Source organism: Ambystoma mexicanum, chromosome 11 (assembly GCF_040938575.1).
Source record: "Ambystoma mexicanum isolate Mex_15411 chromosome 11, UKY_AmexF1_1, whole genome shotgun sequence".
Taxonomy (NCBI): domain Eukaryota; kingdom Metazoa; phylum Chordata; class Amphibia; order Caudata; family Ambystomatidae; genus Ambystoma; species Ambystoma mexicanum.
This window is the reverse complement of record NC_090934.1, coordinates 187,138,865-187,164,702: the sequence shown is the minus strand read 5'-3', so window position 1 is coordinate 187,164,702 and position 25,838 is coordinate 187,138,865. Positions and strand designations below refer to the sequence as shown.

At 47.6% G+C, this 25,838-nt stretch overlaps 1 protein-coding gene across 9 annotated transcripts in view; it reads left to right on the top strand.

Moving 5' to 3' along the window:
* The window catches only part of LOC138503205 (uromodulin-like), an 895,795-nt gene that overhangs the window by 284,069 nt on the left and 585,888 nt on the right, over window positions 1–25,838 (top strand). For all 9 annotated transcript variants that reach the window (XM_069622787.1, XM_069622786.1, XM_069622784.1 and 6 more), the window contains one exon: window positions 2,977–3,078. In XM_069622787.1, coding sequence (XP_069478888.1) covers window positions 2,977–3,078 — 102 coding nt within the window. The remainder of the gene's footprint in view (window positions 1–2,976; window positions 3,079–25,838) is intronic.

Here is a 25,838-nt window from a genome sequence, read left to right as displayed (position 1 = left end):
TACCTCCCCTCTCGAGCTCTTCACTCCTCTACCTCCAACTCCCTCAGGGTCAGTCGTTTATCAAAGAAACGAGCTGGGAGTAGATCTCCGTCTTCGGCTGGGGCCTCCCTCTGGAACAGCGCCCTGCCACTCTAAAACTTGAGGAGAACCATCTTTCTTCCTGCACTTATCAGACCTACCCTGTCTGCTGCCTTAAACGTAGCACTTGCAAATTGCTGGCTGCACTACCACTGTTTGTTGCCTTTATTATTTATTTATTGTTATTTATCTGTTTCTCCTCTGCTTCGCACTTTCCACTTCTCCCCCCTTCCATGCACTTTTCCCCTCACACTTGCGCGTTCTCAATGTCACTGGGCCTAGTAAGATCGCTGTTTTATTCTCCTCTGTTCCCCTCCCTTGCCTTGTCACGCTCTGAAACACTTGTGTACGAGCGCGATAGAAATAAAATATCAATGCCTGCCCCCTGGACTCCCAGCAACAATTGCAAACTGTTTGGCTATTTACCCATTTTTTGTTAAAAGTATGCTCTACAATGCAACATTTTAACCTATTATTTAAAAAGAAATTCACAGGGGGAAACCCCCCCGAACCTCCCCGTAATTCCCCTCCACTTAAAAAAGATTCACCAGCCGCCACTGGCCCTCAGACTGTGTTGGGAACGGGATGGGGGAACCGAGGGACTATGGTGGGAGCACAATGGGCGGGAACCATGCGATAGTGATGGGAGCAGAGTGGGGAGAGCCCTGGGTGTGTGATGGGGTGGGGAGAGACCAGCGACTGGGTAGGAGTGGGATGAGGGAGCCCAGCGACTTTGATGGGAGCAGGTGACGGCGCGCAATATATACTGTCCATTTGGCATTTCTGGGGGGTCCCGACCTGCCCAAATTTTGCTCAGGGGGGCCCTGGCCAAAAAAGTTTGAAGACCACTGCTTTAAACTGTGAATGCATGCACACCCAGGCAGATATAACTGTTGCTGCCTTTCTGTAAACCACTCGTTCGCAGTCGGAGTTCAAAACGCCACAACTAATACAAATTAAAGGCCCCCCAATTACCGAACACAGTCGACATTAACTTCTTCAACAAAGTACAATGAGGTCAGTATGGTCGGGAAACATTAACCAAGTCTTACATTTGTAGACACTAAACAAACGACTAGTACAATGCTGCTGGGACACTAGATATGGCCCCCGCATTACCGAAAAGCGCACAGACCCCGCAATCACGTGTTATTCACTACAAGTACGGCTGGTCCGCGAATATTAACCGAGTCTTACAATGGGAGACACTAAACAAACAACTAATACAATATTTTTGCCATATCAGCTTGGAGCAGCATTGGGGTTGAGAGTCAGCCTTCAGCGGATGCCTGCCTTCATATCCCAGTGAGGGAGGCTTGGGTTTTGGGGGTTGGGGAGGGTGTGGGGGGGGAGGGTTGGGGCCGCTGGTATATTCCTAGCTGCTGTAAATCACTGCAGAGTGTGGGAAGCTTCGAGTTCCCTCAGAATCACTGGGACAAGTGAGCGCAGCTATGAGGCGCTCTGGCACTACTGTGGGAGGTGAGGGAGGGGGCACTAGTGTGAGCATTTGTCGGTCACTTCTGTGTTAGTGTTAAGGCATTGGCAATGCCAACAGTTTGGGCTTTTGTGTAGGCATGGCCAAGGCACTTGCCAGGCACGGTCGTAGAGGTATTAACTGCCCATTGAGGTAGCAGGTGCAAAATGGTGCGAGCGAGTACCTGGGCATATAATAGCAGTGCCTTAGAAATGCTGCTTGTGCACAGGTCAGGGCTGTTGGCTTTGCCAGTGTTTGTTTTTGACAGGACTTCAGAGCAGGTCACACAGAATACCGAAAGGTCGAGTGGCTCTGGGATGACCTGGTTAAGACATTTTTATCGCACCAGTAGTGGTTTGCAACTCCAATTGAGCTATTGGCTCTCAGAGGACGTCTTTGAGGAACGCGCTGGCGGGGGCACTTCAGGTGCAAGGTTTGTTGATGGGGCCTGGTTGTGGTGAGCTCGGGGAGTTCCCATGAGCGGTGGTGTTGCTGGGGGTTTGGGGGAGCTGTGGAGGCTGTAGCCCCTGGTCTTTTCGTTATTTCCCTGGATGCAGGCTCAGGGAGCTGTGGGCCCGGTCACAGAACTGTATGCAAAGTTATGTTATTTTATGAGTTGTGTTGTAATGTAACAGACACATGAACCTTCCATAAGTGGCATTTTCTGTAAAGTCGTGAATTGACGGGATTCACAGATGATGTTTGAGGGCACTTATTTTGGGGCGAGGGGTGGGCCACTTTTTTGGGGTGAGGGGTGGGCCACTTTTTTGAGGCGAGGGGTGGGCCACTTTTTTTGGGTGTCCGGGCCTATTTCTTGTCCCAGTCTGAGCCTGTCTACAGAAAGCTGACATGTGTGGTTAAAAGCAGATGGTTTGCTTTGATTGGCTTAGACCATTATTTTTTCTATGAATACACAGGTTAATACAAGAGGCTGGCCTCTGCCATAGGCAGGTACAATAAAACCATGACACACACAATGCCAAGTGAATCAGAAGTAGTTTTCCAATAAAGATGGGGCGAGAGTGTATACAATTAGGCCTGTTTTGGTTTTCCTTGCCTTGACGCGGTGGCAGCTTTTTTTAGGAAGAATTTCTCGAGCTTTCAGAAGTGCCTGAAGCAGGCTAGATGATTTTGCGGCTGACCTGTCGAGTTTGTACTAAATAGTTCTTTGTGCTGATGAGATGTACGATAGTGGGGATCAGATTATTGTTAAACGTTTAATGCAGAGCACTGGCGAAGAGGACAAATGTGCACAGTGGGTGGTCTGAAGTGCAGAATATGAATACACGTGTTGTAAGTTACGGTGGACGAAAGAAGTGTCACCCTACTGAGGAATACTTGGAAACTTTGCTTGTTAGTTTTTTCTTCAGAAGGTTTGGAAATAAAATGGTCTTATAATCACAATGTTCTCTTTTTACTTATAGAAATACCTTTGTGTTACCCTCCGTGCAGTACCGATGAGGTGTGCACTGCCATCGACGGCTATGCACTATGCCAGTGCAATTACACCTTTTATCTACAGGCCGGTAAGTCTAATGCTTTACTTCTCTGCCCCTTTTAATTGTAATGATATATTTGAACCTCTTTCCGTTGCCCTTTGCTGATAGTTTGCTTTTGACCCTACACATGAACTCTCTCTCTCATTGGCACTGATCATGACTCGTGAGACCTCAGGTTTATCACTATAATGAATGGTCTACTATTATGTCTGTCTCCTATGGTATTTTGTCTGCTCAAGGCTTAATGTTTGGTCTCTTTGCTAGTTCTTGCTCATTGGTTTCAGCCAAATAATGCTATGGAGTGCTTGCAATGTAGGGCTGGCACTGCAGAGGCAGATAGAGATCCCAGGTGTAATAGGTGGCGCTTCTTTGTTTGTATTCCAATGATAAAGCCGTTTTAGGACCAGGCCGTGTGCAATTACAGCAGTGCACATTTTGGCGCAGCCTTGTTAGGGTCAGGCAAGACATCATGAAGACAGGAAAGTGTTCATAGGAGCAACTGCAGGGGAAACAGTGACGTTGCAGGACAGGGAGAGAAGTGAAAGAAGGGCAGTGAGGAAAGGATCAAAGGCGATGCGGCAGTACCAGTTATCTCTCGTTGTCACCTAACAGCCGTTAATTCTGAAGTAGGGTGCTTTATAAAGGCCCTCACTCATGCACCCTGCTCTATGGCAAACACACAATGACGATCTATGTGTTGGCTTCTGAAATCAACCATCCTGGCCATACTAGCGCAACATAGTCCTATCCTCAGAGGAAAGCATTTGCTGGCTATCATCAGGGACGGCCTCACCATAATCCTCATGGATGAGCCTGCCCAGGAGGGATATGTCCCCATTTCCCACACTGAGAGCGGGAATATGGAGGGTGCAGAGTGGACCTCTCTGGTATCACGGATGAGCACAGAGGAGAGCGGATGGGATGAATGGGAGAGCCAAGATAAGGAGAGGGCCTGAGTGGGGGGAGTGGAAGCAGAGGAGAGGAAATAATAGAGTGAGAGGCAGGAGAGGGAGATAAGGGAGTGATAGATAGAGAATGAGAGAAAGACTTTGTGAGATAGAGAGATTGGGAGAAATGGGAGGGAAGAGGCGAGAGCCAGAGGAAGGAAATGTTCTCATCTTGACTACTGCCCCTCTCATTTGCTTTATCTCTCTCCTATTGACTGTTCACACATACCATCTATCATTAGCACTTCTACGTTATTACTCTTTCGTCTCCCCCCACACTCTCTCCTTTCTCCTTCACTTGCTTCTCTGGCTTTTTTTTCTCGTTGGGCTCCGCTTTCGATATCTTTGCAATGATTTTAAATCTGTTCATGGTCTTCTTCCTTACAATGAAACGTCGCATGTTTCCTCTTGCTATCCATCCTGCTCTCATCGCTCATCTTATCAACTCTTAAACATTTCTTGTCCCCATGTGCTCAGTCTCATTTACGTCCATTTTCTTTGCTCGCCCTAATCTTTCAATGCTCTTCCTCTTTCATTGCTTCAAATCCTGCCTCTTTCTGCTTCCCCTAAGGAGCCATTCAGTTGCCATGTATGTCCAAATTTCATGTATAACCGATTGTTAATTGTTTATTCAGACTTTGGAGAAAGCACGTTAAACATTTCAATACATAAATACATGGCTTGGAAGACATGGAAGAGAGTGGCATCCACAATTAGGTTCAACATCTGACCTCATTCATTTACTGTATGTGTTGTCTTTGGTCCTGCTTTCTAAGACATTTCATTTGCACACTGTATTACCCTGCAAACATTTGAACCTAATTACTTTTTATGAAGAATGATGCATCTTTATTTCGAATGTTAAAACCATCATAAAAGACACGATGTTAAAAAAACAATGTTTGCAAATTCGTAGTATAACATTTTGACCAAATATTAATTGCCGTTTTTGGTATATCAATATGTGTATCAAGTTGTAACCTGTCTTTTATGAGGATTTTAACCTTTGAAATACAAATGTATTCTTGTTCTACTTTTTTATGTGGCCAGTGTTCCTCCAACGGCCATGTATGGTTCATGTCTTCCATCAACATGCCCTTGTGACCAGTCCCTTTTTTCTTCATTTTACTTCACAATTTATGAACGGTATCACTGAGCAGTGTCTGTGCTTCTGTGTGCTACTATAGGATGGGTGTGGTGCCATGTGACCCCTGAATGTCTCCAAATCATGGATAAGGGCGACTCAGGTGGTGCATCGACCACTGCATCCTTCTTTCCCTCCTTGCTGGCAGGATGAGATTCTCTGGCACTGTCCTGAATTGGTTTACCTCCTACCTCTCAGGGGGACACCAGGCTGTCCAGATGAACTTGTTGCATTTTAACAGACTCCAGGTCTTCTGCAGAGTCCCCCAATGCACCATCCTCTCACAAATCCCTTTACATGGGGCCTCTGGTCACTCTCCTCAAAGATCCCAGTACAGCCATCCACCAATTCACAGTCGATACTCAGTTGTACATGACAGTAAATAGCATGTAGGACATAATTTGGCTGAGCGATTACCTAGCCATCATACAGTCCTGGATGTCGACTGCCTACCTCAAACTAAACCCATCCAAGACTGAATTCATCCTCATCGGTCCGCCTGCTAAAAAACAACTTGTCCAAGAATGGCTCAATGACATGCGCCTAGAAAGATTTGATCCACAACCCTCAGACTCAGCAAAATCCTTGGCCTTCACCATTGACAGCAATCTGTTCTTCCAGAAACACATAGCCAAGATGGCCCAAATAGCCGGGCTCAAAATTTCGACCCTTTGGAAGATCGAACGCTTCAACCTGCAAATCTCGCAAAACATGGCTCTTTCAACAACTCCTGACCAAGGACTAATTCCTAATGACCTGTGTTTGCAAACTCCTTTCCCATTTTCAATCCTTCTTACTTTACCCTTACTTATGCTATTCTTTGCAGCAGATTACGGTCTGGTTACCCCGGGAGCAGGCACAATAAGCATCAGACAAGAATCTGGAATAGTACAAAAGCATAGAAAATTAACAGAACATAACTCTATGTTTTCCTGGCATGCTGTAGACATGCTCTCCTTTACTGTTTATTGGAAGAAAAATAAATTTGGTTTCTCTTCTTTCTTTGTGGACAGTGAAGGTGGAAAGGCCTCTTGGTTACTAGTTGTTCCTCTCACTGTCTTCAGAGTCTGTCCTTTCTGGGTTTCCACTTGTGTTTCAATGTACTTGGTCTGCTTTCCAGTTTGTGGTCGCTAGACCTGGTGACTGTATTTTAGTGCTGTGCTTTCTTGACGGAAGTTAGGTAGTGTTTTATTTTTGCCTTTTGCCTTTGTATTTCATCAGAGATGTAGGCCATTCCTAGGACGTAGTCATTTCATGCTCGCGAACTATCGTAATCACTGTATTGTGTATTAGTATTTTATTAGATTTGTGGAGCACTTTCGCAAAAGCACTTGAACATAAACATTAATTTCAACGGTACAAAAAATTATGAAAATGATAGAAGGGCATAACAACAAAGGTTAAGAGTGAGAAAGAGAATGGATCAGATAGTCTTTTAGTTGAGTATGAAAGATATGAAAAGGAGAAGAACGAATATGTAACAGTAGGGCCTTCCAATGCTTAGGAGCAAGGAGTGAGAGAGGGCAAAAGCACGAAGAGGCACACAGGGGTTTAGGGACAAAGAGAAGGAAAAGGAATTGAGACCTAAGAGAACGAGTGGGAGTGCAAAAGGACACTAAAGAGCGAAAGTAGGAGGGCAAGACCAGGCACAGACTTGAACATGAAGCAAAGAAAATGAAAAAGAAGGTAAAGATGAAAGGAAAGAAGAGTGACAGAAAGAGGGGATGGTGTCACAGAGGAATGGGGAGGGATTTGAAAGCGTAAAGGGATAGCAGAGTTAAAGATACAGTGCAGTTGGGTTAGATGTGAAGAAGAACAGAGCATTAGCTAAGTCAGGAGAAGATAAGTGGTGATCACCAGTTTAGCAGCCCAAAAAGAGAGAAAAGGACTGGCACGCCAACGATTGTAGAGATGAAAATGAGCAGTATTGGAGATTTGAAGAGAGAGAGAAAAAGAGATGGGTCAAAGATGACCCCAAGATTACGAGCAGAGGAGGAGAAGGAAAGGATAGATAGTGGTAAAATAAACACCAGTCAGGGGATGGAGAGGAGTGAAGGAGGCAGGGGGAAGTAAAGATGCCCAGCTTTAGAGGCATTGACGTGGAGAAAAGGGGAAGCCATCCAGGCCTTGACTGCAGAGAGATACGATGATCCCATGGCATGAAGGGATGGAGTGAAAGATGAAAGAAAGAAAAGAAAATGTACATGTCATCAGCATATAAGTGACAACAAAGATTGAAGGAGCTGATGAGGGCTGAGAGAGGAATGGGGGTAGAGAGAGAAATGAAGGGGACCAAGAACAGGACCTTGTGGTACACCATAAAGAAGCAGGCGAGAAGAAGAAAGCTGACCAGCCCAGGAGACAGAGTAGGAGTGATGAGCGAGATAGCATTCAAACCACCTTAGAACAGACCGAGAAAAACCAAGAGGACAGATCGCTTTGAGATGTGTGAAAGGTAATCAGTATATTCCTATGCCCCATCCCCTTTCCCCCATACTTATGGGATTTCCCGCCAAGCGAGGACAGGACCGGAGCCTTAACAAGCAATGCGTGCTGCCCCTTTAATAATTTAGATATGGGGCTGGACAGTACATGTGGAGCAGAGCCATGCTCTAGTCTTCACACACCCCACACTCCTTTCCCTCCCTCCCTTCCTCTGCATCCGTCAGATGGGTCAGACAGCTGATACAGCTCTTTTTTGGCTTTTGGTTGGCACTTCCCCATGGTATTTTTGATTTGTGCCCCGCGCCCCACTCACCGATGCTCTCTCCCGTATTCTCCAAATAAAGAGCAGGGTGCTCTGTGTGCACCATATGTCACAGGTTGCTTTCAACGATGGTCCCTACGCTAGTTGTTCAGTTTGTTTGGGTCCACTTCACCGCTGGGACAACTGGGTGTTCTGTGACGCACTTTCCCAGAAGTCATTGAAACATTGTTTGGCGCCGAGGGATGAGATTTTCCAGTCTTTTACTCCAGATCACCTGAGATTTGCTGAGTCTAAGTAGAATCCCTTCAGTGGATTGATCAAATCGGGAGTCTTACAGGGCCTGACGTGGCTACCAAACATACTGCCAGGGTTCACTCCAAGGTCTTGGAGGAGGCCTATAGTAGTGCTCGCACTGATTTGGGCCATTTGGGATCCATTACCATACTCTGGTTTCAGGAGGCCTTGGTCTCTGAGAGCGTTTGTACCGGGAACGCCGTTTCAGAGAGCAGTTTTCCTGGTCAGCATACATCCTGAGGCTGATCCCACTCTGCTTACTGAGTCCAGGCCTGGGAGTCTTCAGAGACCTGCGGTAGCAGTAGGCCCAGTCTCTGACTTTCTTTAGAGAGCTCAAGCCATGCAGTCACCACACCTGCGCTTCAGCTGTACACAACACAGGCAAACAGTTCTTCTGCAGTGACATTATCAGGCTCTAACTCAGGACAGTTGCTGGGCTATGCTTCATTGGCGGCTTCACAGTTGGCAGGGATGGGGATTGTGATAGGTTTCATCCGCTAGCCCCTTTGCCCTGAATTCGTGGGGTTTCACCTTCCCCTGCACGTGAAATTGTCTTCCAATGTGAGGAGCTATTCATCTCGTTCCCTGTCTGTGCTGCTAAGTTCTGGAGTCCCAAGAGACTCCTCTCACCGTCTGCAGCTGCCAGAACCTTTCTTCAAGGGATAAGCGGTTTTTTGAGAGGTTTCAGAACGTCATGCACTCTGTTCCTATGATTTGAAAGGGCTCATACGAGGGGTGCTTCTTCCTAATCCTCAGTCAGGGGTCCCTAAGGCACCATTTCCAAAGGTGCCCATGTCGGTAGCCTTGATACTTTCTTTGCTGCCCTCAGCTCAGCCCCTGGCAGACCCCGAGGTGCCTTCACCAGTTCCTTCCCCACCTCCTCTACCCAAAGGCCCTCTGCCCCGCTCTCACCTGGGCCACCAGGTGATGATGCCCAAGGGACCAGGACGCGGTATTAGAGGACACAGATGAGGTCCCGATGTTGGCCAAGGCATTGCATGACAAGTGAAAGGCCTCATGGACTTTTGGGGAATTCTTGTTCCCGTAAGTCCTCAGCCAGACCAAGGGGTCCTATTTCCCATCCTCTCTTTGAAGGCAGTGGATAGGTTGGCATGCATATGCAACCTGATGTGGTTGTGGAGGCAGTACAAATGTGGTTTTTCTAGTAGCAAACAAATTAGACCTCCAGTACTGGCCCCTGCCCAGTGAAAAGCTCTGTGTGATGGGGCACCTCTTGTCACATTCCACCATAGTGGCAGCTGCAACACCTTTTGGCAAATGTCAGGCATCTTCTTCTTCCTCCTAAGGGTCTCTGTGGTGTGATGACTGTATCCTGTGTACAGCTCACAACCTCTTATGCACTAGTTCCATAAGCTTTTGTTTAGGGGGTTAATCATGATTCACAGTTCTGAAGAAGAACAAGGCTGCCTGTGATGGATCCGGACCTCTCCTCTTTCAACCTTTTCTTAACCCATGAGAAGTTCAAGATGATAATGCCTGCTCCAATAGGAAATTCCCTTCATCAGGGCGACGGACTGGTAGCCATGAACCTGCAAGACACGTATTTGCATTTACTGATTTGCGCTCCTCACTGGCATTACCTCAGTTTTTTCATCGGAGAAGTCCACTTTCAGTATAAAATTCTCCCTCTCTGCCTCAGTTCGGCTCCAAGAAATGCCACCAAACTCATGACTGTGTTTGCTCCATCCATTCGGCGGAGGGGTATACTTATCTATCCTTATTTGTTGAACTAGCTGATCTGGGCAGCATCTCCAACCCAAGCAGCTTTCAACCTTCAGTTTGTAGTCAATCTCCTTTTCTCTCTGGGTCTACCAATCAGTGTCAAGATATCCACCCTGGTTCCAATGCAGAGACTAGAATTTATAGGTTTCCTATTGGATTCGGCCATAGGCAGAGTGTTCCCACCGAAGGACAGAGTTAGAGATATCCTAGAACCAGTGGCAGTCTCCTTGTCCTATTCCCAGGCATCAGCTTGGTTGTTCCAGGGTCTTCTAGGGCTGGCCTGCGCTACCAGGCTTCAAATGCACTACACGCAACTTCATTAGGATCAGACATCGGACCATCAATCCAAAGCTCTCCCCATCCCAGTCTTGTAAGGGAGGTTCTTCTCTCAGAGTTTGAAATTGCTGGGAGCCATTTAGTTCCTGGATAGGGCCTAGAAGAGCCTGGTAAGCCTGACACAAACAGTTACCAGGAGCTACTTTTGGCTCCCCAAGCCAAATGGTACAAATATACCTCCTATCTGACATCAACTCCGTATGTGGAAATTTGCATACAAAGGTACATTGGTAAACCTCTAGACGACATGTAAAGAATGAATTACCATATGTACTGAACGGAAAGGTATACCTACTTCTCATTTGGAAGTTAGGTTTGTTGCATGTTATGTATTAGTGTCTTATTCTGCAGCAGCAGATATGATATGATATGATATGATATGATAAGCCATTTATAACGTGCCTGTAAACAAGTGTTTCTAGGCGCGACAAGACAAGGAGGGGCAAACAGAATGAGGACAAACAGCGATCTTACTAGGCCAGAGATAAAGGGAGTGAGTGAGTGAGCAAGGTCACATCACAGAAATAGGCATCAACAGAGATATAAATGTGTCAGTAAAGAGGTTGTAACAGAGATTAATGCCATAACAGATTTAGTGGCAGAGTTATGATGTAGCGGTAAAAATGCCCTATGTGAACTACCCTGTTTCCCCCCAAATTAAACGGGCATTTGATCGGTTGGGCTATGTATGCAGATGATATTGTCTTGGTCGATTCCACTCAGATTGGCCTACAAAGGCTACTCTCAAAACTGCATCAATATCTCAGTGAAAACGATCTTGAAATAAACGTAGGCAAGACCAAGATCATGTCAATAGGTGGAACGAAGAAACAAAGAGATAAGAGCTTTAAATGGCAGGTCGCTGGAAATAATATCGAACAAGTGACAGCAATTCGAAATTTAGGTTTACAGTTCAATAGCTCAATTGGAGAATGGGATTGGGCGTTGGACTCGAAACACTGTATGTCCACGTTCTCATTACAGGGTGCTAGATTGCATGCAGAGTATGGTAAATTTACACTGAAACCAGTTCTGACCTTTTACACCCAAAAGGTAATCCCATCAATCACATTTGGCACGGAAGCAGGATGGAATCTAAGCCATCAACTATGGTCCCTCTTAGAAGGACATTTTTGTAGGCGAGTTCTTAGATTGCCATCAAACGTGTCAATTATCGCCATAAAACATGAACTTGGTCTAGACTCCATGTACAGGACTGTCTTATGGAGATCTATTGCTGCCCTAAGGAAAATACACCTAAGTGAGCCTGCACCTGCATATCGAATTTTTGCATCACCAAAATCAAATCCACACTCTGGAATCTTACTGACATGGGTAACAAAAGTACAAGAAATTTTGGAGTGTGCTGGAATAAAATGGGAAAATGTGATGCTGACCTCATAGATAGCAAAGAAAAAATGAAGAATATGGAATTGGAGTCAAAACAACGACATGCGGTCTAATCTAGCGACCTCATTATATACAGGAACAGCAGCAAACAGTCTTGACTCTCTACCAAAATACCTTTAGAAATGTCCCTTCAAGAGTACATCGAAACCAGTTTTTAAGGCTGCAGCTACATGCCTACAAAAACAAGGAGATGCTGTGGATCAAACACGACAGAGACACTAGCGATAACCAATGCAGATTTTGTAGCATGTCAATTGAGTCTCTAAAGCATTTGATCACCAAATGTGTTCCACTAACTGCTACAAGATCATTTTATCTGGAGAAACATGCCCCGTTAAATGGAAACACAGAAGATTGGTGGTTTTCGATGCTCTCGAGCAATAATGTCATACTGACTTGCGCAGTTGTAGACATTCTTGATAAGATACTATTAAATTATTCTGTCTCCTTAGCACATAGCAACTAAAGATGTGAGATACCAAAAAAATAATTCCGTTATAGGTTTAGATGGAATCAGGTGTCAATTGACTGACCTTATTAGACATATCGGAATCCAATCATGACGACAATGTAGATGAAAATTGGAGTGATGAAATCGGACATATTAACCACAATTTGTAATTAAAGTTTGTATAAACCATATGTTACAATAAAAAAAAGATGTAGAGGTAAACATAGGTGAAGACTAAATGAGAGGTAGCAGCAAGAATGACAAACTGACAAAAAAGAAATGTAAAAGAAATAAAAGGGAAAGAAATGTAAAGTGAATGTGAAAAGTGAAGACATGTAGAGCAACATGGCCAGAGACCGAGGATTCAACGGAACAGAGAGCAATAGCATACAGGAAAGAGCAGCACAGGAATGGAAAGAAGAGTTCAAGTCGTGCATTTTTGGGCGCATGCCAGAGTTGGAAAAAGGCAAGTTCCGACATTTTACAGGCAGTTTTATTCATGACACTGGACTTTAATAGCTGTTGGGCCACAATGAGTAGCTTTCTGGTCAGAGGAAAGTACTGACACCCAGGGAGTGTCTCCTAGTGGGGACACTATCTCAGGATCCCCTTCAACAGCTTACTGTAATGCCTATGGCTCTGAGAAATAGTTAAATTCCGTTCCGGCAGCCGCAGAACCGAGATCTGTAAGATTTCGATTAGTTTTGCCTGAATACGCCGTTCCGCCACCCCTGTGTAATGAAAAGACTGGTGCAAATTTTCTCGTGCCATCTGACAAACTGAAACGAGCTGTGTGAAGTTTCTCATGCCACTGCGCGAACCTAGCACGTTTCGAAAAGAGGGTCACAAAGTTTCTCATGCCACTGCGTGAACCTACCACAGATCGAAAAGAGTGGCACAATGTTTCCTGTGTCGCTGCGCAAATCTATTACGAATCGGACAAAAGCTGCACAAAGGTTCTCATGCCGCTGCGCAAACTTAGTATGAATCGATCAAAAAGCTGCACAAAGTTTCGCTTGCCGCTGTGTGAAACTACAACGGATCGAAAAAGACCCACACATAGTTTCTCGTGCACCTGCACGAACCTATGACTAAAAGCTATGCAAAAGTTTCCCGTGGCACTGCGCAAAAGTAGCATTGGAACGAAACACAATAGTCAGTGCGAAACCGCACAAAACTGGGTGAAATGTCATTGGCAGTGGAGCCGTAATGGTTAATTTGCAGGACAGGCAGAAGTGGATTCCAGTGTGGATTCAGCACTATTTGCTTTGCGGGCAAACATTTTGCTCGCCTCTAGTAGTGACAGATTCTTCACTGTATAGTTGGGGGGGCCCTCTGGATCCGCAACAAATGACAAAGAAGAGTCAGTGGAGCACATACATTTCCTGGAGCAGACGGTCGTTTTCCTCACTCTTCATTCATTCCTGTTTGTGGTGAAAAGCACCAGTGTTCACTTTCTCACTCTCAAAGTGGTGACCATGCTTTCTATAAACAAGCAGGCTGTCACCAAGTCATTGAAACTTTGTGCTCTGGTACCTCATACTTGGAAATGGGCCATGAGGAATAACATTACCTTGCAGGCAGCTCAATCTACTGGCAGTAACAGACAATGATAAAAAATACACTCTAACCAGGATGTGCTGTGCCAAGCCAATCACGAGCGGGTGTTACAGAAACAGGTCATATTGGAGTTTTTCTCCCGCCAGAAAAAACATTGGGTGGATCTATTTGAAATGGAAATTAACAGAAAGCAACACTTCTGTGTCTCCTGGAACAGCCCCAAAAAATGGCCCTTAATGACCGGGTGGTGGGGAGTGTCATTGGATGTTGCCATGACCCGGGACAACCTTTTTGTGTATATCTTGCCTGCTTTTCCTCTACGGCACAAAATTCTATAGAGGTTCCAAGCCTCCAGGGGGTGCACGATTCTCTTGATCTCTCTCCATTGGCCACAGAGGCATCGTCTCTCTGACCTGCTGATTGTGGCACATGGACCGCCTCTTCTTCTCCCTCTCCTTCTAGATGTCCTTTGCAATCAAGACGGGAAACTGTTACACCCCTGCCCTCAGTCACCTTCCTTGGTGATGTGGCACCTGCAAAACTAATTTTCGGCCATCTGGGCACATAAGAGGATCATCTTTGCGTTATGTCGGCCACCAAGGAAAATTCCCCTTGATCAGAATATAAGGGCAAGGGGCTCAGGTTTTGCCACTGGATGCTAGCTAAATCTCAGGACCCACTAGAGGCATCAATTGAGAGGGTTTGGTCATTTTGCTATAGTTAATCCGGTCAGATTTATTTATTTTTTTCGCATTTTTAAAGTGCTCACACAGCCCGTTTTGGTGGCCTTTCCATCAGCCAGCAGGATCAGTGCATTACAAGCATTTCCTGCTGTGGATCCGTATATCTCCATTCATAAGGATACAAGGGTTTTGGAAATTAATTAATCCTTAATTTCTCCCGAAAGGTTTAATATAAAACAAGAAATTGCATCGACAATCTTTTTCCCAATCTGCAGATGTACGGTGACGAGGCATTACACTCTGTTTTCGTGTCCACAGGGCTTTGAGGTCCTATCTCGAGAGGACCAGACCTCATAAGACCTCAGACAGGCTCCTCATAACGTTGGATGGTTTCGATCTGGACAAGAAAGCGCCTAAAGCCAAAATAGCCATATGGTAGTATCATGCATCTCTCATCCTTATGAAGTACAGGGCACAGTACTTCCTTCAGGTCTTCCTGCACATTTGACAACGGCAAAAAGAATGACTGTGGCCTTTCAGAGACATGTCTCAGGGAAGGCAATATGCAAAGAAGCTACAAGGGTCTCACCGTCAGCATTTTGCATTAATAATTCTCTTGGCAGCAGCTCTAGGGAGGGCTCAGGCAGAATTCGGACAGGCAGTTGTTTTTTTTTTTAAAATACATTTTATTGTTTTATAATAAGGACCAAAAAAACAAAACCAACATAAAATGATTGGGTAACCTTTTGGGGTAAAAGAACCAAGGACCAAGAGAAATGTCACAAATAAAGGAAACATGATCTCTGTAAACAGCCATCGTCTCCCACCTTCAAACCTCCTCCTCCCATTTCCCCCATATTTTAGACCATTTCTCCGGGCAGCCTCGTGCATTATAGACTCTTTTTTTTCTAGGATCTTGCACCTGTCTTTTCCAGCAATCCAATTAGTCAAACGAGGGCGCTCTGCTCCGCCCGCCCGCCCCCGAAACGCGTTCCAATAGTTCATTTCATCAGTGCAACGGCAGTAGGTACGAACAGTTTCACATATTTAGTGTAGGTTGTTTCTCCCCACAGCCCAAGCAGCAACAGCCGTGGGTCCCCAGGTATCACCAGACCCGAATCAGAATGCACTTTGTCAAGACATTTCCACTAAGAGCAGCGCACCAGGGAATTCCCCCACACAAAGGCAGTCTGCGTGATCCGTGTGGCCCAATTTGAACGTTGCTGTGCGACAATAATAAACCCTGTGGAGTCACTTGAGTTGGATTAAGCGAATCCTAGCGGAGATCCCAATTTTCATGGGAAACAGCAGTGCCTCTACCCAGCCTTCCGACTCCAAGGGGCCCACATCCCTCTACCACCAGACTTAAGGTTGGAAAGCTCCTTGACCCCAAGGGCTGTAAGAACCTGGTATAGGGTGGAGATGACCGTTGGGCTTATACGTACGGGGAGGAGATTGGCCTCGAGCGGGGAGCAGGTCGGCACATCCTGGAATGTCTGAAACTGAGCCTGCATGGCATGTGATAGCTGCAAGTGATGGTAACTTTCAGTCCCCGGAAGGCCGAATGTATTACATAACTCAGCGAATGTTACCAATGCACCCCCCCTTGACCACATCTGCGACATGCACCACATTACACCTGATCCATACCCTAAAACTGCCAATCTTATGAACTTCTGGCATGTGCATGTCCCAAATGGGTTGAACCAGGGTAACCCTTCCACCCCCATCCAATGCGACAGTGCGTATCCCTCCACACTTGTATGTATGTTGCATCATGGGCGGAAGCGTACGTCTGCCTGGTCCACTATAAAGAATCTGGAGAGGCAGGAGACGCCGCTTCCACCTCCACTCTGCCCCCACATGCGTCAAGGATATGTCACCATGTAGCCAGTTGTTTACAACCCGCCAGCTGTCCATCCCAATAGTAACTGCGCAGATTGGTGTGGCAAGGGAAATGTGAGGCTAAGCCCCGCACCGGGAAGAGCCCAAAGAGCAGTGTCAATTCTGCCGAACTACGCCTTGGAGATCAGTAGAGGGGCATGTTGAAGTACGTACAGATACCTTGGCAAGGTTAACATTGGGTTATGTCATGGGTGAACCTATCGATAATGGGATGGAGATTGGCACACACAAAATTCCCAAGGTCTGGGCCGATTGGCAGCCTGAGGTACTGGAAACCCTTGATCGACACCTGGTATGGGCAATCCCGGGAATCGCCCCTTCCGCTCCCTGAAGTGGGAAGAAGATAGATCTGTCCCAATTCACCCTCAGGCCACTAATCCCCTGGAACTTCCAGACAGTATTCGTGCCCCAAAAGCAGGCTACCCGCGGTTCTCCCAAATAGACCAGGAGATCTTTGCATACAGTGAGACCTTGTTCTCATCCCCTTGCTGCCAACGAAATCCCGACCAGGTCTGATCCATACTAGGGCGTATCGCTTGAGGTTCAATGGCCAGTGTAAGTAGGAGGGGGAAAGAGGAAATGCCTGCCTAGTCCACCTCTCCAGGGGGAAGGACCGGGAGGATGCTTGATTGTCCCAAACCTCTGCACTTGGCGAGGCATACAGCAGACAAACCCAGTTTTAAAAAATGATCCTTGAAACCCATGTGAGAAATCACCTCACAGAGAAACCCCCACTCTATAGAATCAAAGGTCTTTTCAAAGTCCATTGAGCGAAGGGCTAGTGGATCATCAAGCTCGGGTGCCTTTGAAATGGCCATAAATAACCATCGGATATTCATCCGGGTGGACTTGTCTCGCAAGAATCCACATTGGTCCGGATGAACCAAAGAGGTAATCATCCTCCTCAGGCACTCCGCCAGTACCTGCGCCAGGACATTCACCTCTCTATTGACCACAGAGATAGGCCTGTAAGAGGCACAGGACTCTGGGGGCTTGCCCGCCTTAGGGATGACCATGATGCAAGCCTGAGGTCCAGGGGGAGCAGGCCAGTACTCTGAGTAAGTAAAGAGGTTGTGCATGTGCAGTGACACTGACTCCCCCGGCCTCTTCCAGACCTCCACAGAGAACCCATTGGGCCTGAGGGCCTTGCCAGATAGAAGATGCAAAATGGCCGTGGCCATTTCCCCACCAGTAATATCCGCCTCTAGGTCGAGTCTTTGCTCAGGGGTCAACTGTGGCATATTGATACCATCCAAGAAGGAGAAGCTGATTAGCTGGCTCTGAGCCTGTCGGGAGCGATATAACCCCTCGTAATAATTGGCAAATGCTTCTGTGATCTCTGTATCCTCCACAAATCGCCCCAGTACCAATGATGTATCTCACATGTCTGCATCCATCATCCCTCTTCTCGAGCCAGGCCAGCATTTTTCCAGCCTGTCTTATAGACCTGGCTACATTTAAGCCAGTGTGTTTGCCTCACATTATCCAGGGCAATATTTTGTAGTCGGTCTGGGGCACTCGGGAGGACCTCAAACTTCAGAGTTCCCTCCTCCAAGCAAGCCTCTTCCATGGCTATCTTGTGGGGCTCAGCTTCACGTACCTCCTGCCGATGTCCAGGACTATGCACTGACCCTTCATTGATAGGGAAATACTTGGTCGTCCTGGTGGCCACTGCCACCAGGTACTCAAGGGAAACCCAAGTAGTTTCATACCCCACAGCAGCATCTCCCCGCCAGTAGTGAGCTCCATGACCAACAGAGAGTGATCCGATATGCTTCTAGCCAAAAAGTGGGCCACCTGAAGTCTTTCCAGGTCTCCCAGCAGAATAAAAAAAGAATCCAGCCTGGATAGAGTGCCATGCACCACTGATCTGGAGAAGCCGCGATCCGAGGGATGTAGCGCCCTCCAGGCATCCGCCAGCCCCAACGCAAGGCAAAAGGTAGATAACTTTGTAGGGGTGCCAATGTTCCTGCCCATGGAACGTGTGTAATCTTGAAGTGGATCCATTACGTCATTGAAACACCCCCCCCCAATGATCCAAGTGTCTACCTGACTACACCAAAGAGCTGCTTGGATTTCATTTAAGAGGTCCACTGCCAGGGTCGGAGGGGCATACACACATACCACGCCCCAAACCTCCTCCCACAACTCTCCCCCTCACCAAAACCAAGCGCCCTCTGCGATCTTGTCTCACCATCGGAAGCCAGAAGGGAAGACACTTATATAGCAGAATCAGGGTACCACTTGCCCCTCTAGAAACCAGCTTGCACCGCCGTCAGGTAGTTTGTGCATCTGAAAAACTGGCATTCCGACCCAGCCAGATGGGTTTCAGTGAGTAGGACTATATCTGGTGATTGCACATTGAGAAGTTGCAGTACCAACCACCTCTTAATGCTGGACCCAACCCGTTCACGTTCCAGGCTAAGAAGGAGACCGACCTAGACCCATCCCCTGCTGCCAGGTGTGTAGATTAAAGGGCACTGCATTGGGGGGAATCTCCATCTCTGCCCCCGTTTTCGAAAGAGGGACCAAGCCGCTGCCAATGCCAGCACCCCCATCAGTGACCCAATCAACAAAAAGAACCCCCACTCCAACAAACCCCAATGCATTAACCACCCCCATTGTAATTCCTCCCAACTAGAAGCACCTATCGCCGAGCCCCCTGTGAATATAACACATGAAGAACCAGTGAAACATAATCAGGGTCACTGTGAGAACAGCCTGAGCTCCCCTCAAGCCCCTGTCTGGGGCACACCTTCCATGGTACCATCGGTTACAAAAATACAAAAACAAACACTAGCGTGGTCGGTAGGAAGCCTCTCTGGGTGCAAGGGGGGCATCCATTCCTTCCCCCTCACCCAGTGCTTGCCAGTTCTTGTACTTCGCCAACAGCCTTCGCTGAGTTGGAGCTCTGCATTTCAAACAAGACGGGAGAGGACTCCTGGTCACTGCGTGGTGCGGTCTGTGCCCTGGGCGACTTAGACACTGGTTCAGACAGGATATGTGTTTCCATCCAATCCCATTCTTCCTTGGGAGTATGAAAGAGGTGGACTGTTCCCTTGCAGTATATCTTGAGCTTTTCAGGGAAAAAGAGAGCATACTTGATGCCAAGCTATGACAACTTCTTTTTAACAGAGTCGAAGGATTGGGGCTCCATTGCACCTCCCTCCTGTAGTCCGGACAGAAGCCAATCCAGTTCCCATTGCACATGATCAGACCTGTTGCCCTCGCCATGTGTAAGAGGGTGCTGCGGTCCCTATAGTTCAGCAGTCTTGCCATAATAGTACGCAGAGTCGCTCCCAGAACAGGAGGCCTCGTCAGTTCGACAGTTTCTTCGGCACCATTAAATCCGACAGCCAGTGTTCGAGAAAAAGCTCCATACTGGACCCCTCCTCCTTCTCAGATAGTCCAAGGATATGAAGGTTATTCCACCGCGACCTTCCCTCACTGTACTCTGCTCTGCTTTCCAGGGCACTGGGCTTCTGTGAGATGGACGCTAACTGCATCTCCATTTTCCTGAGTGCATCTTCTGAGTCTGAAATGAGCTGCTCCGCCTCACCCATTCGCGATGAGAGCTTGAAAAAGTACCAGAGTCGGATTGACCCGTCGGCCAAGCTGCACGTTGCTGATCTAAATTCATGGCAAGGAGACCTTGGGGCTGGTTCCTGAAGCCCACGCCTGGACCTGTCTCCGGCCGAGGCGTGGGCTTCATACTTCAGGAACCGGCATCCAGGACCTCCACCTCGCCTTACGGACGCAAGTTGCAAAGGATCTGTAAGTAAGTAACTTACAGATCCTTTGCAATTGCAGCCCTGCCGCAGCCATCCCGCTGCAGATACAGAGAAAGGTAACACAGAAGTGTTACCTTTCTTTGATACACCATGGCGCCAGCAGCAGTCTGTGTACAAAACACTGGGAAGGAGAGGCAGGGCTGGACGGGGCTGCCTCAGCCCAGCCTGCTCCCTTCCCAGTGTTTTGTACCCAGACTTTGCTCTCTGCGACCGCCGCGGCGCCGACAGTGCCTGCCACAAGTTGCAGCAGTGAGCTGCGTGGTGGGCCAGGATCCAAGGCTTCCCAGCTGGGCCCCACTATATCTCGCTTGATTGAACGCTGGTCGAGCCTTCAGCCTAGGGACCCTGGACCCAGGAACCCAGGTTCTGGCCACGGTCCTTCCCATGTGCAGAGGGTCTGTCTGGGCTGGGGGCCTCAGCTGCTGTTCCTGGGCCTGCTTCTTTCCTGGACGCACGTGTAGGCTACCAGCCAGGAGCAGGTAAGGCCCTCAACATTGCCCTCCGTCTTCCAAAGAGTCGAGGAGACCGGAGCAGAAAAATTGTGTGTGTGTTTGTTTATTTTTATTTTTGTAAGGAACTAACGCTTGGCTGAGTGCTAGTGGGGCTTGAGCTAAATTTACAGGCAGCTTCTTTGCATACTTTTGCCAAATCAATTTGGACAAATGCAGCGCAGACACCGCTCTCCTCCCCAGAAAAAATGTCTTCCCACGCGGTGTTCTCTCTCGCCTACTACCCTCCAAGATAGAAAATCGTCATTTAACACATCCTAGCGAGAGTTCACTCAATGGTTGCGCCCTCTATGCCCAAAGGAAATCCCGTTCCTGTCCGTTCCTATTTACATCTTGCAATGAGCGTGCTTTTTGACCTAAACTGGAATAAACTTCACAAGAGTTACAGTAACTGAAATGCCCTAAAGCGTAAGTGGAGGGAGGGTGATTATCAAACAAAGGGACCCACGAGTCCACACCACTGCATGGTCAGCAAACCTAATCCTATATTCTGGCCCCCTCTGGCCTGGCGACCAGTGTGCGCGTGAAATGCCCAAAAGCTGTGGGGTGGGACGGGGCACCCCTCCACACAGCTGGCACTGGAGACTGCTGTGGGTGAAACCGCTGACTCCTGTGACAACAAGACTTGTTGAATTAATAGAATTGCGTGTTTTGCTCAAATCTGGTGCTTTGGCTCATGGGTATGGGCCAGAGGTGTCAGTCACATGTTAGGGACTGCCACAAAGAACAAACGCGCACCCCAAACTATTATCATTTTCATTTCAACTTTAAATTATCCATTCGTGTTAATTGTAAACCTTTGCAAATCGATAGAAACCCTTAACTTCACACGCCACTAAGAACCTTCCTATATTAGCGAGACTGCGCACCCGACTGGTTTAACAACTTTGGAAACTGCCGGTGTGCATTCTGTTCTCAGCTTTGCCAAACTGTGTGCTCCTGTGCAAGTGACATCTCCCCATGCATAGGTTCCGTCTACTAGCGCCTGGACGCAGTTCCGTGCATGGTGTGTGTGCTACTCAAATCACCCCATTTGTTTATTGCTTGCAGCAAAGGTGGAACATCCGCCAGCGGGACGCGTCAGTCTAAGGCAGGTCTCACTCTCAGCAGAGAGGCCAAGTGCTAATCCTTTTAAACTGTGAATGCATGCACACCCAGGCAGATATAACTGTTGCTGCCTTTCTGTAAACTACTCGTTCACAGTCGGAGTTCAAAACGCCACTACTAATACAAATTAAAGGCCCCAGCGATGACCGAACACAGTCGACATTAACTTCTTCAACAAAGTACGATGAGGTCAGTATGGTCGGCAAACATTAACCAAGTCTTACATTTGTAGACACTAAACAAACGACTAGTACAATGCTGCTGGGACACTAGATATGGCCCCCGCATTACCGAAAAGCGCCAGACCCCGCAATCACGTGTTATTAACTACAAGTCCGGAATGGTCGGCGAATATTAACCGAGTCTTACAATGGGAGACACTAAACAAACAACTGAGACAATACTTTTGCCAAACCAACTTGGAGCAGCATTGGGGTAGAGAGTCAGCTTTCAGCGGATGCCTTCCTTCATATCCCAGTGAGGGAGGCTTGGGGTTTGGGGGTTGGGGAGGGTTTGGGGGGGAGGGGGGTTGGGGTTCGCTGGTATATTCCTAGCTGCTGTAAATCACTGCAGAGTGTTGGAAGCTTCGAGTTCCCTCAGAATCACTGGGACGAGTGAGCGCAGCTATGAGGCACTCTGGTACTATTGTGGGAGGTGAGGGAGGGGGCACTAGTGTGAATATTTGTGGGTTACATCTGTGTAAGTGTTAAGTGTTAGGGATAATTCTCATTCAAAGCCTAATTTCCCTTACCTAGGGAGCCCCCAGCAGCTTTGCTGGATCTCTGGAGTTAATTTTTCACTTGGTAGGAGTGTACCCCTTTTTCCCACTCTTACCTGTATTTTGCCATGTGTATTTCACCCCCTTCTTTTGTGTGTTACACAGCACCTTCAGTGCAGTGACACAGGGTTGTCTTTTTAGACTTCCCACCAACTCCATTTCTGAGGCTGACTACTGTCCCCCAGAAAAGGGTAAAGTTGCCATTAACTTTACTTAGTCATTTAACCACAGTTCCAGTACATCCCATCTTACATGGAGTACTGGAAAGGGTTAATCCTTAGCCCTTTTTATCTGTGCCTCCTAGAGCATTGTTTCGCTTTTTAACATTTAGGCTTGGCTGGTGTCAGTGGTATCTACCCTAACTTTTTCTACCGCGGTTATCTTATATAAACGTGGTAGTACTGTAGGCTATTATATTAGCTTCGAACTTAAACCCGCTTGACCAAATGCTTTTTCTTTTGGCTCCAGTGGGGTTTATTTGCCATTTCTTTTTGTTAAAGTCCTTCTTGTGTTTTACTTTGCATGGCAAACCAGATTTGCCTTCTTTGTTCACTGTCTTTTGGCGGGCTTCTGCCAAGATGCCCTCCTCTAAGCGCCTGGGTGTCTAGGTGGGCTGAATGTGAGGGAGGGGTGTAGTCAACGCCTGCACAGGGTATCCTAGGAAACCCAAGTCGCACTTTGCCATGGTTGGCTGAGGTGGTTGTCCGGGCCGGACAACCCCCCTGCTGCGTGATTGACAGCCAGGCTGTGTGAATGGGTGATTTTTGCATAAAAGGCAGGTCTCAGGTCTCTTGGGCTAGAAGTCAGAGTCGCCACTGGAATACAAGGAACCGAAGAGAAGCGGAGAAGAAGTCGACTGCTGCAAATATCCCGTCCCGATGAAGCCCTGTTGCAGTCCTGAGCTATAGAGCCCTTCGGTGACCAGAGAAGATCCAGTCCGGAGTCTTCTTCCCTTGAGCTTGGTGGGGATAACCAGCTCATCCTCTACAGCCAGAGGATCCTCTTCTTGGTCGAAATCGCTGCACACAGCTGTAGTGGTCCGGATAGCCATCTGAAGAGCTTCTCCTGTTTTTAAGGAACGCACCTTTTATTCACTGTCGCTGCTGTCGGCCTCATCCCTGTGTGGTGCAGACCCTCCACACGTCCTCCTTCGGATCGAAGCTCCAGGAACCAAGGGTCTGCAGGAAACTACCAGGAACAACTGCTGTGGCACCAGCTTCTTCCTTGAATAAGGTACTGTGTTCTGCTCAAGGAATTTGGATGAATCCCTATTCTTCGTCTCCAAGGCTTGCCCTTGTCTTCCCTCTTTCTTATAACTTTTGCTTCCTCTGTTGACAATATCTTAGTACTCTTGGCTACGCTGAAACGAGAACTATCTGATGGTGTGATCCTCGACAACAGGAACCCGGTTCCACTTCACACTGGCTCTGGCCTATTGACCTTTGAATTTCTGTCTAAGAGTGTTCTCCGATCCTGTCTGCCTTGACAAAAGTATTTCTTATGATTTTTGCCCCCAACTCTCTCTGGGTATCTCAGGTGCTAAGTGGGTTTTTACCCCGGTAACATTTCTTGCCGCGGATACACGTTTCTTTAGTAAGACCGAACTGTCATTACTGTCAAAAAGTGATCGCAAGTGTATTCCCGGTACAGTCTTTTGTTTCATAACACCGGTCTGCTAAAACAAAGGGTACTTACCTTGAAGTATACCGTACAAAGTGAATTGGTTAGTTGTAGTATATTTTACGTGTGGTTTCTGAATTGTGTTTATAACAAATAGTTTAAAAATAAATGTACTTATATTTTTTACCTGAAACCTTGAGTCACAGTAATTGTGGTCCCTTTGTGTAATCTCTGCTACTGCTCATATACTCTTGAGATAAGCCTGGCTGCTCCGCTACTGCTACGACTTTAACATAGTAGTACAGGCTTGTACTAAAGGTAAAACTTGTATTGATATGTATATATATATATTGATACTTGTATATGATATGGTATGGTATTTATAACACGCCCATACACAAGTGTTTCAAGGCACGACGAGGCAGGCAAGGAAAAAACAGTGGAAAGACAGACAAACGATCCTACTAGGCCAATTGTCATTCAGATCGCGCAAGTGTAAGGGTAGGGAGAAGGGAAAGTGCCTGGGGGAAGGGAGAGGGGAAGTGCAGTACATGGGATGGAGGAATAAATACGATAGGTAAACGGCCTGATGGTGGCAAGTGCAAGGTAGAGCAGAAGTGCTGGTGGGGGGGACTGAAGGGATACAGAAAAACAGTCCTTAAGTGCAGGGGGGTTCCAGGGAGGCAGGGCAGGAGTGCAAGGGGTGGGACCTGGCCCCAGGGTCAGAGGGGTGGCCAGGTAACCAGAGCAGGTTAGGCCGGGGGTTTCTGCAGGGGAGAGAGGCAGAGAAAGCAGAAGCAAAGAGGAAGGTTTTGAGGTGTTTCCGGAACCGGAGATGGTTCTCCTCAAGTTTCAGGGAGGCAGGAAGGCTGTTCCAGAGGGAGGCTCCTGCTGAAGAGAGAGTTCGACCACCAACTCGTTGCTTGGAGAAGCGACTGACCCTGAGGGAGTTGGAGGCAGATGAGCGGAGAGCCCGAGAAGGAAGGTATTTAGGAAGAGAGAGTTGAAGGTAATGCGGCCCCAGGCCCCAGAAGGCCTTGTGGATAATGCAGAGGGTTTTGAACTTAATCCTTGCAGCCACTGGGAGCCAGTACAGAGCTTTCAGTCCTGGAGAGATACGATCCCTGGGCTTGAGGCCAAGGACAAGTCTCGCAGTCCTGTTTTGGATAAGTTGCAGAGGGCGGAGAGTAGAGGCAGGCAGGTTTAGATAGAGGCGGTTGCAATAGTCCAGCTTAGAGAGAACCAGGGCTCTGGAGACGGTGAGCTTCTGGGGGAAGGAGAGGAGAGGAAGAATACCTCTGAGGAGGTGCAGCTGGTAGTTTGACTTCTTAGAAACGTCAGAGATGTGAGGAGAGAAGGAGAGTGTGGAGTCGAAGATGACCCCAAGGTTTTTAGCCTTGCAGGTGGTAACAGGAAGAGGGCCAAGAGAGGCAGGCCAGAGAGCTGCAGGGAAGGAGGGAGAGGGTGTGCCTATGAGTAGAATCTCTTTCTTACTGGCATTAAGGCAGAGGTCATTGGCAGCACACCACTCCTGGATAGCAGACAGACAGTCAGCGATGAGGAAGGGAGAGGAGGAGACCGAGGGTAGCCTGAAGGTGAGCTGGGTATCATTCGTATATCACTGAAAATAGGGGCAGAGAGCGGCGATGCTGTGGGCAAGGAGTGCCAGGTATTGGTTGAACAGCCAGGGAGAGAGGTTAGATCCCTGGGGGAGAGAAAGATATCGGAGAGGAAGGACCCAAGTTGGACCTGGGAGGGTCAGTCAGAGAGGAAAGAAGTCAGCCACGCCAGAGCCTGTCCTG